The following is a 15,176-nucleotide window of genomic DNA, read 5'->3' as shown; positions in this document are numbered from 1 at the left end:
CCTATGGATTCTGCAAGCTATTCCTGGACAATAATCTGGCCTCCTCTTGGACACAATCAATCCATAGTTTATCAAACTTGGGCAATTTTTCTCGTGCACAAATTCCTTGAATAAATGGCTCCCATGAGGAAGGGAATCCATTGAGAGTCACTGTAACAAGCTTTGTATCATCAATGGTATCTCCAATGGCTACAAGCTCATCTCTAATCTGGGAGACTCTCATAAGATATGAGACAACAAAATCTGATCTAGTCATCATGACATTACGGAGACGATTTCTCAAGGTTAACTTCCTACTAGTGTTGCTACTCTCATACAATCCTACTAGAGCATCATATACTTCCTTGGTAATCTTCAATGCAACAACATGAGGAATCAAGTGGTCCAAGATTCTCTTCACCTTGGCTTCATTCTTCTTATACTTGGTTTTCTTCTCAGCTCCCTCTGGCTCTAGAATGAGTTTCTCCACGTGATCTTGAAGTTCATTCTCTTCCGAGATAAGGAGTATCCTGTTTTTCCAAGATCTAAAGTTGATGGCACCATCTAACATGTCTTCAACTCTGAGACCTAGTGCCATTTTGACAATTGATCTCAAAACCAAGCTATTGAACACTTGTCTCTTACGCTGACCTCAATGGTTGCTCTTTCAACAAAACTTTGATAACCATGTTGAATTTTCTTGGGAGATGCACAATAGAATACAATTTTCTGCCAGATAATTACTTCCTAATCATTTTCACACAGTATATTATGCCACTGATATCATTAAGCAATTACAATTCAGTAAAAAATAAAACATCAACAATAAATGCAACGGAAACAATAAATATCACAAAAACACAGCCATGCACAATAGAGACAACAAATTTTACCCTAGGAAACCCAGCCTGGGAAAAAACCCAACAACTTTTCTTTAGGAGAAATTATTCTTTGGCAAGGTTTACAAATCACCAATTTTGTCTAGAAATATATGCCAATAATCCAAGTCAATTTCCAAGCAAAACCTGTTCAAACTTCTACTAGTCAACCCTGGTTAATTCTATCAAAAATCACTTCTAAAGTTTGCAATCAAATTAGTCAAACTCTATGGTCAAAATCTCGGTCAACTATGGCCTTGCGATCCTGCAGTCAACGTTGTACAATTATGCACTCAAATTAGAGGTCAAAAAACTCAGTCAATGCCCATTCAATTCAGTCAAACAAACATAGAAACTTGGTCAGTTGTTTTTCCACACGTGCGGTCAAGAGAGAGATGAACCTCAAAAAAATCAGATCAAACTTGCTTCTTTTGTTGGTTGAGAAAATGAGACACCATAACTTCTATTTATACTTTTCGAAATGGGTGTGACACCCCAAGGGACACGTCCCTTCACTGAGCAGGCCAACTTGACTTTCATGTGTCGACCTGATGCTCCAAAAGTAATTTTTTTTATTTTAGTTTTCGGAGGCCGACTTGGAGACCTCTTTAGCCATTCGGGAATACCTCCTAATGCTACAAAAAATCAATAATCCTTCCTACATCAAGATAGAGAATGTTTCCAGGTTTGAGCCTGTGAGTATAAGGATAACCATTAGTGGTGTGGGGGCAAGGATAACATCTATGAAATTGAGGTGCTTCAAGGTACAGGGGAAGTGCATGTATATGTTGGGTACATGCACACTCAAGACCTCACTAGGACCTCACTTAGGACATCATTTGACCCTCTTCCATATAATATTAGGGGCACATATGACCACTTTTATTTCGCTACTAACAATCCTTACCATTTGGGATCATCTTCTATTTTTAGCAATTCTCTATTTTTAGTAAGTCTTATTTTGAACATTTCCTGCTATTTCAGAATTAGGAATTGAATGAGGGAATCCACACTTCAATTCTAACTTATTTTTGCTCCACTTATATTTAGTCAACCCCATTTTAGACTCACTTTGTTTTAGGGTCTCCTACTCTAATTTCAAGCTACTAAATAATCGAGAAAGTGTTTAAAAATAAAAATAAAAACTATTTTCTAATGTGCATGCACTATGGAACCCCAACCTAGTTGCGCCAAGAGGAGCTCTCCAGCCCAATATGGTAGAGACGTTGTAATGTCCTGTTTAACATTTTGACTTGGTCAAATTACATTAATAAAATAAAATAATTAATAATTAATAATTATAATTATCAATAAAACATTTTGACTCGGTCAAATTACATTAAACTAAAAATAAAATAAAATAAAGTAACATAAAATTGATACTTATAATTATAATTAATAATTAAACTAGCCTAGATCCATCTTAACTCTGGATCTACCAAGAGCTAAGAGGGATCAAAGTATTATATTTAAATAAACATATTAATATATATGAGATTATTATTATGTTGAGAGGCACTCTCTAGCCCCGTATGGAAGAGACATTGTAATGTTATGTTATGTTATATTATGTAAACAAGAATAATAATAATAATAACTCTACGTTAAAAATAACTTCAAACTAAAATAATAGAAAAAAAAAATTCTACTTATTATTATTTTTACTATTTTTTATTGGGTAATTAAGATAAACTTGACTTGGTCAAGTTACCGACGGTTTTTGAGCTCTAGGTTTATGGAGACCAATGGTATTCATGTGGAATATATCTTATTTAACGGGGGAAAGACTCTTTATTTATAAAAATTAAACCAACCTAGAACCATCTTAACTCCAAATCTATTAAGTGTTGAGGGATCAAATCTCTTTTGCACTCAAAAAAGAGATCTGAACCTTGAGAGATTTGACCCCTCTCTGCACTTGATAAATACGCAGTTAAGATGGATCGAGGCTGGTGCGCATTGGTTCCCTCTCAAAGAGGTTTAGTGTATCCATGTCAGGGAATAATACATACAAGAGTTCATGAATAAATTGGTTTCTTAGCCACTTAGTCTTTTTCAGTGCAATTTGATTATCTCTTCTTTCTTGTTATGTAATTGCTACTGTAGTATCTTTGCACAATAGATCTTGTGCTTGTGCTTAAAATCCAACATGGCATGAGAGCATTAGAGTGTCGTGATAAATACTAGCATATTATTGCATATTTGACAACTTAGAACAGCCCAAAGATAATGGATCAGCCAACAATCAGTGTGGTTCTAACTCCATTTAATTACTTTGAGTGGAAACCAAAGGTCCTACTACTATTGTGCAATAAGGGACTCCAGAGGATCACTATGGAGACTTGAGTACAACCCAATTCAGCTATTGAGAAATCAAATTACTTCAATAGAATGGATGAAGTCTATGGGATATTATGTTTGTCTATCTCCCTTGATTTATTATTTCATATAGAAGCATGTGCAACTCCTCATGATGTATGGACAAAATTGGAGGGATCGTTTGGCAAATAGGATGAGGTGAGAGGACAATATTTGGAGAATGAGTTGATCACTCTAGATCCCAACCATTTCGAGACCCTACATGACTTCTTCTCTAAGTTCAAGACTTTGATGACTCGGGTAAAAGCTTGTGATATAGATAGGAAAGAGAAGCCACTTATCCTCTCAGTACTTTTCTAAACTAAGTCCTGAATATTCTATCTTTGTCTATTCATTCCATACCACTAGACTCTCCATGGGTAAAAACTGGAAGATGCCATATATGGATAATTTTATTCACTCCTTGATATATAAGCAAACTAAGCTCATTCACACACCCGCAAAGGGTAGCTCACATGACAAGCACATGATATGTAAAGTTATATGAGTGATGAAGGTTCCATGTTAAATTCTTCGCACTACCAAGCCCGTGTTGTCATCTTGGGAGGGGGGGTTACACCTAGGGTTTATAGTGGTAGCAATCAGAATCTACCCTGTGTCATGCGAGCACGAGCTCGGCCCAATTGTTGATTCCTCTAGTACAAAAAGATGTGAAAAAAAAAACAAAAACAAAGCTCATTCACATGGGGGGACTTAAGTCTCCAGATGCCCATGCACTTACAGTGAAGGATGATAGAAAGAAGAATAAGCAAAACACAAGAGATATTGATCATATAGATGGAGAAAGCATTGCATTTTTGAACCCCAAGGAAGATTTATGAAAGAGAGAACAAAGTGCAACAACTGTAATAGAGGATTTCATCTGGAGAATTCTTGTATGTTGAAGACAATTGATCTCATGGTCAAAGTACTTCAACAGCGTAATCCAGATGATTTCATACTAGATAGTGTCAAGAAGAAGAATGAAGACAAGCCACCAAAGGATCAAGGTATGGGCCATGTTTTAACTGCTAATGCTTCATCATCTGAGGAATGGATTTTAGACTTACGTTCCTTTAATCATATGGTTGCAACTTGCACCAAAGCATTATTTTTTTTATTTGGTACCTTGCACTAGTCCTACTACGATAGCTTCTCCACCACCTCATTTTGAGGAAGATGTTCGAGATGATTTTGAATACTCTCTAGATCAGATTTCTCATCTGCTTTTAGGATCTAATTTAGAAATCGATCAACAGCCTATTACAAATCTAGATCACAAGCTATGAAGGGCACATCATACTTTACAAGCAGCTAATGACATAGTCATTATTACTTCTTTTTTCCTTTTTTCTTTTTCCTTTTTTTTTTGTAACTAGAGGAATTTGAAACTGAGCCAATTTCGTACTCCCATGACACAAGATCAATTTTGACCGCTACCACGATAACCTTTAGGTGCCTACATATGCCCATTCCACAGACAACGATTAATCGAGGGGATTTGTACATTGAATATCATAGTTCACGTAACACTTCATAACACAGTGATTGCCAATTGAGTTGCCCCCGGGGCACTGAGCTAGTCAGTGATACTGCCAAGACACAAAGAACTAGTTTTTTGGTACTCCACAAGCTCTCACTGCTATTATAAGCAAGTACAATGTTCAACTAGTAGTAAAAGGCGTCTCACATGATGGTATAGGACAAACTCGAGGATAGATAAATAATGGGGTCGATTAGTAGCACAATCCTTCTTCAGAGCAGCTACATAGTATCTAAGTTGCACAAAACACCAAAACATCTAGAAGTTTCCAAAACATGTACAGTTGGAAACGCAACCCCCAAAAAAATGGAAATGTCAGGCAAAACGTCATATATATATATATATATATATATATATATATATATATATATATATAAGTTAATAACGCATCTTGCTAAAAAAAATGAGACACATAAATGACATTTTAGAAGGAAAACCCAGTCTATGTTAACTCGCATAGATGATTACATAATTCAAAATCCATAATTATCCTTTATAAATGAGGTTGTACATCCAAGATTCGAAAATCAACCTTTATACGCGAGCCTTTACATCCAAAATCAACATTTATACATGGCTATATATGTTGGAAATGAACTATAACATGAGCTAAGGACAAATACAATTACATATCTTATAATCCTAATACTCATCTTCATTAACAAAAATAGAAAAAGTTGTTTTTTTAGCAGAACTAGAGCGTGAATTGATTAGAAATAAAACTTAGTGTTATATTAAATCTATTTTGTACATAGAATGCCCCCACAACTCTCTTGGGTGCTTGATTGAGCCCGCAGAAGCAAAAAAATTCACAGGAATGAAGCAGATTTGCGCCGAAATGCCCCCGAAACATTTTGGCGGCATTTCGATGGCATTTCCAAATCAAGAAACGCCATCAAGGCATTCTAGCCACATTTCATTCACGTTTCGGCGGCGTTTCACGTATAAGTACGCCACCTTAGGGGTCGTTTCCTACAACATAACATAGTATGCATATTTTGAGGAGGGGGTTCTACCCACTAGACTTTCCCTCTTTACCTTACTTTTGTCATATTTTGTCCTGCATAAGTTGTTTTATGAGTACCTAACATGGATGCAAATTGATGGGACTCATTTATTGTTTGCTTGTACATGAGTACCTAACATGACTGAAAATTGTCAGGACTCATTCACTATGCACACTCATCGATTGTGCTCGGGGGGGTGTTGAGGTACATGCACATTGCACACTCAGAAGCTCATTAGGACCTCACTTAAGACACCATTTGACCCTCTTCCATACATTATTGGGGGTGTATATGACTACTTTTCTTTCACTACTAGAGATTCCCTACCGTTTGACATCATCTTCTATCTTTAGCATTTTTCTATTTTAGTAAGTCTCATTTTATGAGTTTTCTTGCTATTTTTGAGTTAGGAATTTGAATGAGGGAGTCTACACTTTATTTCTAACTTATTTTTTACTCCACTTACATTAATTCAACCCTATTTTTAACTCTTCACTCTATTTTAAGGTCTCCTACTCTAATTCTAGGCAACTATCTAATCAAGGAAAGTGTTTTTCTATTTTCTAATGTGTTGAAACTCCAACCTAGTGCACATATGTTCCCTCTCAAAGAGGGTTATCTAAGTGTATTCATGTTAACCAATAATACTAACAAGAGTTTATGAGTAATTCGAATTGGTCTCTTGGGCTACTTAGTGTTTTTCAGTGCAATTTCATTCACTCTTCTTTTTTGTTATGCAATTGCTAGTGTAGTATTTTTACACTAAATCTTGTGCTTGTGCTTAAAATCCAACAGTATATATGCATATGCAATATATATAAAAAGTACAAAAAAAATATTGAAAAGAAAACTTTTTAAAATCATATACGTAAAATAGTAAAAACTTTAAAACCGATGATCTAAGCTATAAAAGAAAACATTATACCATTGTCTACATATTTATGACCAAGTTTTGTTGGACTTCGTCATTCAATCGAACATTTGGCGGAAGGGAAATAAAGTACACTACAAAAAAGATCAATGCAGCTTGATGGAATTCCATGATATTATTGAGCAAGTAAAGATTCAACCCTAGGAATCGAAAACTTGTATAGATGACAATCAAGACTATGTGGGTTTCATGGCACCAACATTCAAGCAAAGGAATTATAAGGTGGAACTACTAAGTAATCAAATTCATCCTCCCCACCCCACATGTCCCCAATCCCACATGTTGGACACGTTTCTCGAGGGACACGTGTCTAATTCGTGGGTCGAGTGTGTCTGAACACGTGGGATTCACTGGGTCCACGAATAGGATTCGCCTGGCAACGTGTCATGATTTTGGGACACGTGTCCCTCTAGAAAAGCGTGTCACGGCTCGTTAAAAGCCCGATTTGGGCCGCTTTCTCTTCATTGTTATGTGTCTCTCTTGTTGTGGGTGTGTGGGAGCAAGTAGCAAAGGGTTTAGGAGCATTTTGGAGGTGATTCAAGCAACCGATAAGTGCATTTTGCTTCCATTTTTTTTTCCAGTTTTGCTACAGCAATTTGCCTGTCTAATTTTTTTACATGCTAGTGCATTTTTTCTTTATTTTTTACAGCTTTCATGGCTCAATCAAGGGCAGCAAGGAAGGGGCAAAAGAAGGGGAAGAATTTCCCCATTGGTACTGCCCCCTATTCCAATTTCATCAAGGTTTGTCAATACTCCCTCTGTTGGAAGTGGGGCTGCAACAACAGCTTCAAATGTTGAGGGAAAAATAAATTTAGAAAGACAGCAGGCTCAAGAAAGTAAATATCCCTTGTGGAAGTATGTCACAAGAGATCAAGGGCCAGGCAGCAAGTTAAAGGGAGGAGGCAATGTTCTTTGGACATGCAACTATTGCAACAGTCAATTCAAGAGCACTTATTTCCGTGTGAAAGCACATTTGTTGGGCTTACCAAGTTGTGGAATTGGAGCATGTGCAAATGTGTTTGTAGCTAAGAGGAAAGAAATGGAAAAAGAGGCCAATGTTGGTGTGGCAAGGGTGGCTGCATCATCTAAAAAAACAAGAATGAGGATCCCCTTCCATTCTTGAGGAAAAGCAGCAGCAAATTTCCATTTGAGAGTTTTGGTGGGGGTGTAGGTCAAGCAGCAAAAAGAAAGGCAGTGGCACTTGGTCCAATGGACAAGATATTTCAGCAAGAGAGACGAGAAGAGCTTGATATCACCATTGCCTTCTTTTTCTATCTGAACTTCATATCATTTAATGTTGCACGATCACCTTTATTTATTGAGATGTGCTGAGCTCTAACTCAAGGGGCTCCATCGAGGTATGTGCCTCCTGGGTCAGAGAGGCTTAGAACCACATTGTTGACTAAGGCAAAGAAAGAGGTGGATAAAATGCTTGAGCCTATTAAATCAACATGGCCAACATCTGGGGTTAGTATTGCTTCTAATAGATGGACAAATTCAGCAAGCCACCCACTCATCAACTTCATGGTGTCTTCCTTGAATGGACCATTTTCTTGAAATCAATAGATGCACTTGGAAAATACCAATGTTCCACCAAGACTCCGATGCGGGGAGACGTGGGTGCGGGGAGACGCATAGGGGGGACGTGTAGGAGTACCCTCAAATTTTAGGGAAATTTCGGGGGTGCGGGGAGTCGTCGAGGTGTATGTATATATATATATATATATATATATATATATATATATATATAATTCAAGTTCATATTCATTGTTCACTGTTCAATAATGAAAGCATAAAAATATTAAATAGACAATTGAAATTTGAATCATTGATCCATCCTCATCATTCATTTTGATACATACATCATTCATATGACATACTCAAGTGACAAGTCTCATTATTGAATTAATTATTATTCATACATACCATGAGATTCGAAAAACAAAAATAAAAATCAATAATAAAATATTCAAATACATTGATCGATATCATTCATCATTCAATGGTTCATCATTCTACAATCTACATTGATTTAAAAACTAAATTCATCATCCATCATTCTAGAATCTAAATTGAAAGCAAAACATACTAGTATATTTTCAAAGTTTGAACACTCAATCTATATAACTCAAAGTTTCAAAGTTCAAACTCAAAAATAGTTAAGAGTGAAATGGAAATGACTTTGGGTTGAAATGAAATGAGCTTTTAACTTTAAGGTTTAGGCTTTTAAGTTTTAGTTATTTAGTTTTAAAAAAATAAAATTTAATGGTTTTGAGTTTTGAATTTTGAATTTTTAAGTCTTATTAGACAAATTTAAAGGGGGACGCCCAGGCGCACCCTTTTTGGGGAGTCTAGACTCCCATGCTGAAGGGGGACGCCCAGAAGCACCCTTTTTGGGGAGTCTTGGGGAGTCTAGACTCCCACATTGGGGAAACGCACCCCCTTGCGTCTCCCCAAGACTCCCCAAAAAGGGTGCGTGGGGAAACGCACCCCCAAGAGACTCCCCGTCCCGGGTGCGTGGGGTGCGAGGGGTGTGCGCACCCGACCCTGGGGGACGTGTCCCCGTGGAACACTGGAAAATACAAGGATGCACAATATATGGGTGAGTTGCTCATCAACAGTATTGAAGATGTAGGTATTGGTTCTTGTGTGCAAATCATTACAGACAATGCACCTGCAAGGTTGTTGGCATGATTGTAGAAGCTAAATATCCACAAGTATTTTGGACACCTTGCATTGTCCATTCCATGAATTTAGCACTTTAAACTATTGCTTTTGATGTGCCTTAGATTGGAAGTGTTATTGAGAATGCACGGCATATCCATAACTTTGTACAAAATCATACCAATGCCCTCACAATCTACAAACAATACACACATCTATCATTGTTGAAGATTGCAGATACACGGTTTGCCTCTGCATTCATCATGCTGAAGAGGTTGAGGGAGGTCAAGACTGCTCTTGGGGCCATGCTTATTTTTGAGTTTTGGTCTTTTTGGAGAAAGACGGATCAAGTAGCCTCAAAAAGAGTCAAGGACACAGTGTTAGATGATGCTTGGTGGGAGAGGATAGATCTCAATACTAAAATCATGGACCCTATCATTGCTTTGCTACAATTTGCGAATACAGACCAACCCATCCTAGGAGAGGTTTATGAGCGATGGGATTCCAGGATTGAGTCTGTGAGGACTATTATTTTACAGAGTGAGTGCCCTGAGTATGACACATCATCAGAGGTCTTCTTCACCACCATATAGCATATTCTTGTCAACAAGTGGGACAGGAATTGCATACATTTGCATTGTTTGGCTCACTCATTGAATCCAAAATACTATAGCCATGAGTGGTTGAATGGTGGACATTCCCGCAAATTCCCTCCTCACATGGATGGGGAAATTTCACAGGAGAGGAAGGATGCATTGAGATAGATATTTCAAGATAGAGCATCCCCTAATGAGGTGGAGGATGCCTTTGCAAAGTTTTCCACTAGCACTGGAGAATTTGCAGGCTATGATGTGATTAGAGACAAGGGGGCTAAGAAGCACTATTCTTGGTGGGCAACTCATGGGGCAATGGGCTCCTCTCTCAAGTTACTTCATCCTCTTGTTGTGAGAGGAATTAGAGCACATATGGGAATTTGTATAGTTTGAAGAAGAGCAGGCTTGAGCAGTCCAGGGCAGAGACAATGGTGTATGTGCACACCAACCTTCGTCTTATTTACAGGTAGAGGGAGGAGTGGTTGAAGGGAAAGACAAATATGTGGGATGTGTTTCCTAATGATATGGGTTTGGACAACAGTGTTGAGTTGGCATTGGCCAACTTGGATCTTAATGAATCAGTGCTAGAGCCTGTCACTTTTGATGATGGTGATACTCTTGAGGGGTCATCCTCCACACCAACAGATGCAGAGATTACATTGGATACAAAGGAGGAGGATGCAGAGGAGAGCAGTGGTGACCATGACAGTGATGTTGATTTTGATGATGATGATTGATGAGCTACCTACTACCTTGTAGTTGTTTTGTATTTGCTATTTCTATTTTCCATTGGCATTGCTAGTCAGGAGTCCTCAAGACTCGGTACCTATGTAACACATTTTGATTTTGATGACTTAATGAGAAAATTGCAGTTTCTTGTCTTCTTGTATTGGATCATTGATGAATTTGTCACGATTGTATTTGTATGCATAATGTTACAAATTTACAATGTAGAATCTAGATGTATGTCTGAATTTGTATCATCATGAGAATTTGTGTGATACAAAATCATTGAAATATCTATTTAGTATTATATATATATATACATATATAACATGCCTAGTGTCGGACACTCAAATTTGCATGTCTTTCGTGTCCCCGTGTCTGGTGACTTAGGGTGGAAGATAGTCGTGGAGTGAGGTACTAAAAGGATGAAACTCACTAATAGAAGGAAACAAGAATGGAGAACAGGAGATCAGATTTCTTATACGTCCATGGAAATTACAAATGGATGAGAACGCTCTTCGATGCAACCAAAGTTAAATTTAAAAAAGGATGTAGAAAAGGGCTTTGTGGAAAGGGTTGTCTCAAAATGGATTGGAGAGTCCCTAGTAAGTTTTCGGACCACAATAAGAACTTCCAAACTTCAAGCAAAATATCGAATATCTGCAATTTGCCAGCTCTCCAAAGGGATGGGAAGCTCAAGAGTGAACCAGCCATTGCTTGTTCTGGGTCAGTGGACCTAATGGTTGGCCCACAGCAAGGGACTTGTAGGTTTTGCAACTTGGTTGCATGCATTGCAGCAAGCCTGTGGGCCTTGCTGCTGATATGTAGGATCAACAGAGGATCGAGGGACTCCACTATACATTTTGCGTGGAACAAGATGACTGCAACTTTGATAGCATGTCAGTGGGCCCTAAGTGGGAGTACAAGTTTCATAGTAGCCCACAAATTACGCTGTAAAGCAAATGAACTATGAAGTCTGTAACAAGGCAACATGGCCATTTTCAATGGGAAACTTTGTATGGATATAGGAACTAAATAGTCGGATCTAAATTGAATTTGGCCTTCTGGCTAAAAAGTTGAAACCAGTTAGTTTGGGCTCCTGTTGCGTAATATGAAAATTTGTGAAGTAACACAAAAACTAGCATTTCATAATAAATAAATAAAATAAGATCTCAAAGTAATTATACCTGCTTCAAATAAAAAATAATGTGAACCTTCAAGCACAACAAATCTGACCATCACAAGTGAAAATTTGGGCACACGTGAGCTAGGGGTCTGACAACTGAGCAGGGAATTGACTGAATGCAGCTCCAAGTTGCAACATTGCTACCAATAGCGATACTTTTCCAGTAGCCATCCCAGTTGTTAATGGGATCTTGTGCTCGGTGGCCAGTAGTGTTATTGAGGCTAGGCTAAGCTACCGTAGAAATTTTGTGCCTACTACTGAAAACCCATATAGTGGTGTCTATGCTATAAATAAAAAATATCTTCACTTTAACTGAAAATGCTTCTGTATCTTTAAGAACCCACTTAAATTTGAAGGCTTCCAGGCCACTGTCTCCAACATTTACAGCTACACCTAATGTGGAATTCAAGTGTAAAGATTGAATTTTGGGGATTATATTGAAGAACTGCGGAGTGGGTCAAAAAACAATTCATAAAACTACATATGAAATCAATGAGCCAATCACAAGTTCAATTCTCGCGCTATGCCGGGAATTTGAGCCCTAGGCTAACAAAACATTCTGATTTTCGATGGGATGTAATAAGATTTATGAAAAGACGGCAAAAATACCTTGTGATGGTAGAGGAAGACGAGAAAATTGGAGAGCCTAAGGGTGATTTCGGTGCTGAAACTCTTGATCATTTGCACCGCCTCCTCAGTCCAAGATTGCCTATCATCTCCTTCATCCATATTCCCGACTCGCTCAGTTATTCACATTCAGAAACCGATCGCATCTCAAGACAAACAGACTGCAAGCGTACAGCCGTTTAAGGAATGTTGCAAACACCTACAGTGGGATATTCCCGGTTTGTACACGGAATATGAACTTCCTCGCCTTTGTTTATGCCGAAGCTATGTAATTTAAGTGTAAATTCCAAAAAGAGCAACTCTCTGTGAAAGTGGAGAGGCACAAAAGAACAAATACCTTTTGAATTGGAGTTTCAAAGTCCGGTTAGAACGTTTGCCGTAGTGAAGATTTTAATAACAAAAAAACATCTGGATTTTGTTTTTTCATGCAAAATGTCAAACCGCTATTTTATAATCCATGATGTCTAATTCATAGAAATTTGGGTTTGGACTACGTTTAGTATTGGTCAACCAGTATATCATAATTAATGTGGCGATACATTAACCATTGGATGGATGGATTTTATGGAAAAAACAATTTGCATTTTGCAATAAATGTTTTATAAGTGAGGTATATATAAGCCAATGGTATGGATGGATTTTATGGAAAAAATATTTTGCAATAACTGTTTTATAAGTGAGGTATATATTCTTAGATTTAAGAGTATATTTTAACTTATACAATACATTAGTGTGAGGTGTATATTAATGTATTTATATAAGAGGGAATGAAAGAAAGAAAAAAGGAAAATTATTTTAACGTTTATGAAGCTAAAGATAGTCAATGGGAGAGATTGTTTCTTCATTTGCTTGATGTATTCAGTCTTTTTTCTGTGAAGCCTCACAATAAATGCTTCGAGCTTCTCGACAAACCCCTTGTTAAATAGATTATCCCAAGAGCTAGCTACCAGCATATCTGCATAACTTTCCCTGTTGTCTTTGAAGGCCTCACATTCTAAAATGAAATGCTTTTATGTTTCCACTTTTCTGGAAGAACAAAAAATGCATACTCTTTCCTCCCATATTTCTTTTGGCCTTTTCCAGCGCCCTGTTTCACAACAAAGTTTATGAGAATTAGTTCTTAACTGAGCAATAAGAATTTTGGCTCTCCAAGAGATATTGGCCTCTATGTATGCTTTTGGTTGATGACTATGAGTGGGATTAAACACTTCAATATAGTATTTTTTCTTTCTTCCTAGCTCCTTATCCCAAGTACGCTTGTGGAACTTATCCATAACAAAAGCTTTTATCTCTTTGTTGTTTATGGGACATGTGTTCAAGCAAATACCCCATTTACTAAACCATTTGTTATTTTGTTGCATCCAAGTCTTTTTTTTGTTGCACAATATGTCATTAAAGACAACCTTAGGCCATCTACCCTCTTCCATTTGCTCATTTTTTTTAAATACCTTATGACTCGCACCATAGCAATTGCTTCAATAGGAGCAACCCCTGTTTCACTTAACAAGATAGCATAAGGAACTGCACTTTTAATCTTGAATTTGTTTGTAATCAAACGCTTCTGAATTTTCTCAATTTGTTTCCACTGCATGTCAGATGTATTGTTGGCCCATAGTTCACAACCATAGAGAATCACTAGAAGCCCAAAGAGAGTTTCAGTGGTTTTCCAGTCCCATAACTCTGCCTCTCTACACCTATTTTGAAAACCATAAAATGATTTCCAACCCCCCAAAGTTCTTTTCTTTCTACAACCATCCTAGCTTAGATTTTTGTTGAAGTCAATACTGAGGTAATTTGTAATCCGCAACTTCTTCCAGAATGTTGTCTTCAAAGTAGAACTTATGATCGTTATGTTTTGTTTTTTTAGAGAAAACCACTACTTTTGTTTTGTTGATATTGACTTGGATCCCCACACTTCTACAAAAATTCTCAAGGGATAGTAAGTGCTCTTGCAAACCAAGAGCCGATTTAGCAATCAGAACAAGGTCATCTGCGCACAAAAGAAGCCTTATAACAAACTTGCCCAAATAGATACCATGACCCCCTTGCGAATTTAACCACTCCTCAAGCTTGTCGATATATCAACCAAAAAGGGTAGGAGATAGTGGGCAACCTTACTTGACGCCGATATCGCTTCTAAAACTTCCAGAAATGCCTGTTGAAGTTCTAATTTTGACTTTCACCTCTTCATACAGCCTATGCATAGCTGTTGTCAAATGTTTAGGAACCCCGAGTTCCTCCATTTCGTGCCAAAGCTTATCCCTAGGAACCGTGTCAAACGCTTTTCTGAAATCAACAAAGCAACAAAAGACTTCTTCCTTTTTCTCCCAAAGTTTTTCAATGATGTGCCTTAAAGTTATACAATGATCAATTATGGAATGTTTAGGTCTAAAACCTGCTTGCCCTTTAGCACGATTATCTCTTTCTTCTACCCACTTGCTAATTTTATTTTCTAACATGCTTCCAAATAGCTTTGCAAACAAAGGGTTTATCATGATGGTCCAATAATTGGAGGGATTATTGACGTCACCGCTCTTGAAAAGAGGTATTGCCAAACTAGTTGTTCAATCTGTGGGGAGCCCCTATTGTATGATGTTGTTGAAAATTTTTGTAATGTGAGGTACAAGAATCTTTGAGCCCCACTTTAGATATTCTGCTTGGAGTTCAGCTAAGTCTTTTTTTTT

At 37.5% G+C, this 15,176-nt stretch overlaps 1 protein-coding gene across 3 annotated transcripts in view; it reads right to left on the bottom strand.

The window, feature by feature from the left end:
• The window catches only part of LOC149200527 (ubiquitin-conjugating enzyme E2 enzyme activator PEX22-like), a 248,526-nt gene extending 235,678 nt beyond the window's left edge, over window positions 1–12,848 (bottom strand). For 2 of the 3 annotated variants that reach the window (XM_089402762.1, XM_089402761.1), the window contains exon 1: window positions 12,475–12,848. In XM_089402762.1, the coding sequence (XP_089258888.1) occupies window positions 12,475–12,594 (120 nt within the window). In that variant the 5' untranslated portion in view covers window positions 12,595–12,848. The remainder of the gene's footprint in view (window positions 1–12,474) is intronic. The other variant, XM_089402760.1, reaches the window with a different exon arrangement.
• Between the last annotated feature and the right edge of the window lie 2,328 nt (window positions 12,849–15,176).

The sequence above is a fragment of the Pinus tabuliformis genome, chromosome 2_1, assembly GCF_031772625.1.
Source record: "Pinus tabuliformis cultivar Carrire ecotype Pingquan chromosome 2_1, CPIR1, whole genome shotgun sequence".
Taxonomy (NCBI): Eukaryota; Viridiplantae; Streptophyta; class Pinopsida; order Pinales; family Pinaceae; genus Pinus; species Pinus tabuliformis.
Note: the sequence above shows the minus strand (reverse complement) of the source record. Positions and strands in the feature narration are given on the sequence as shown.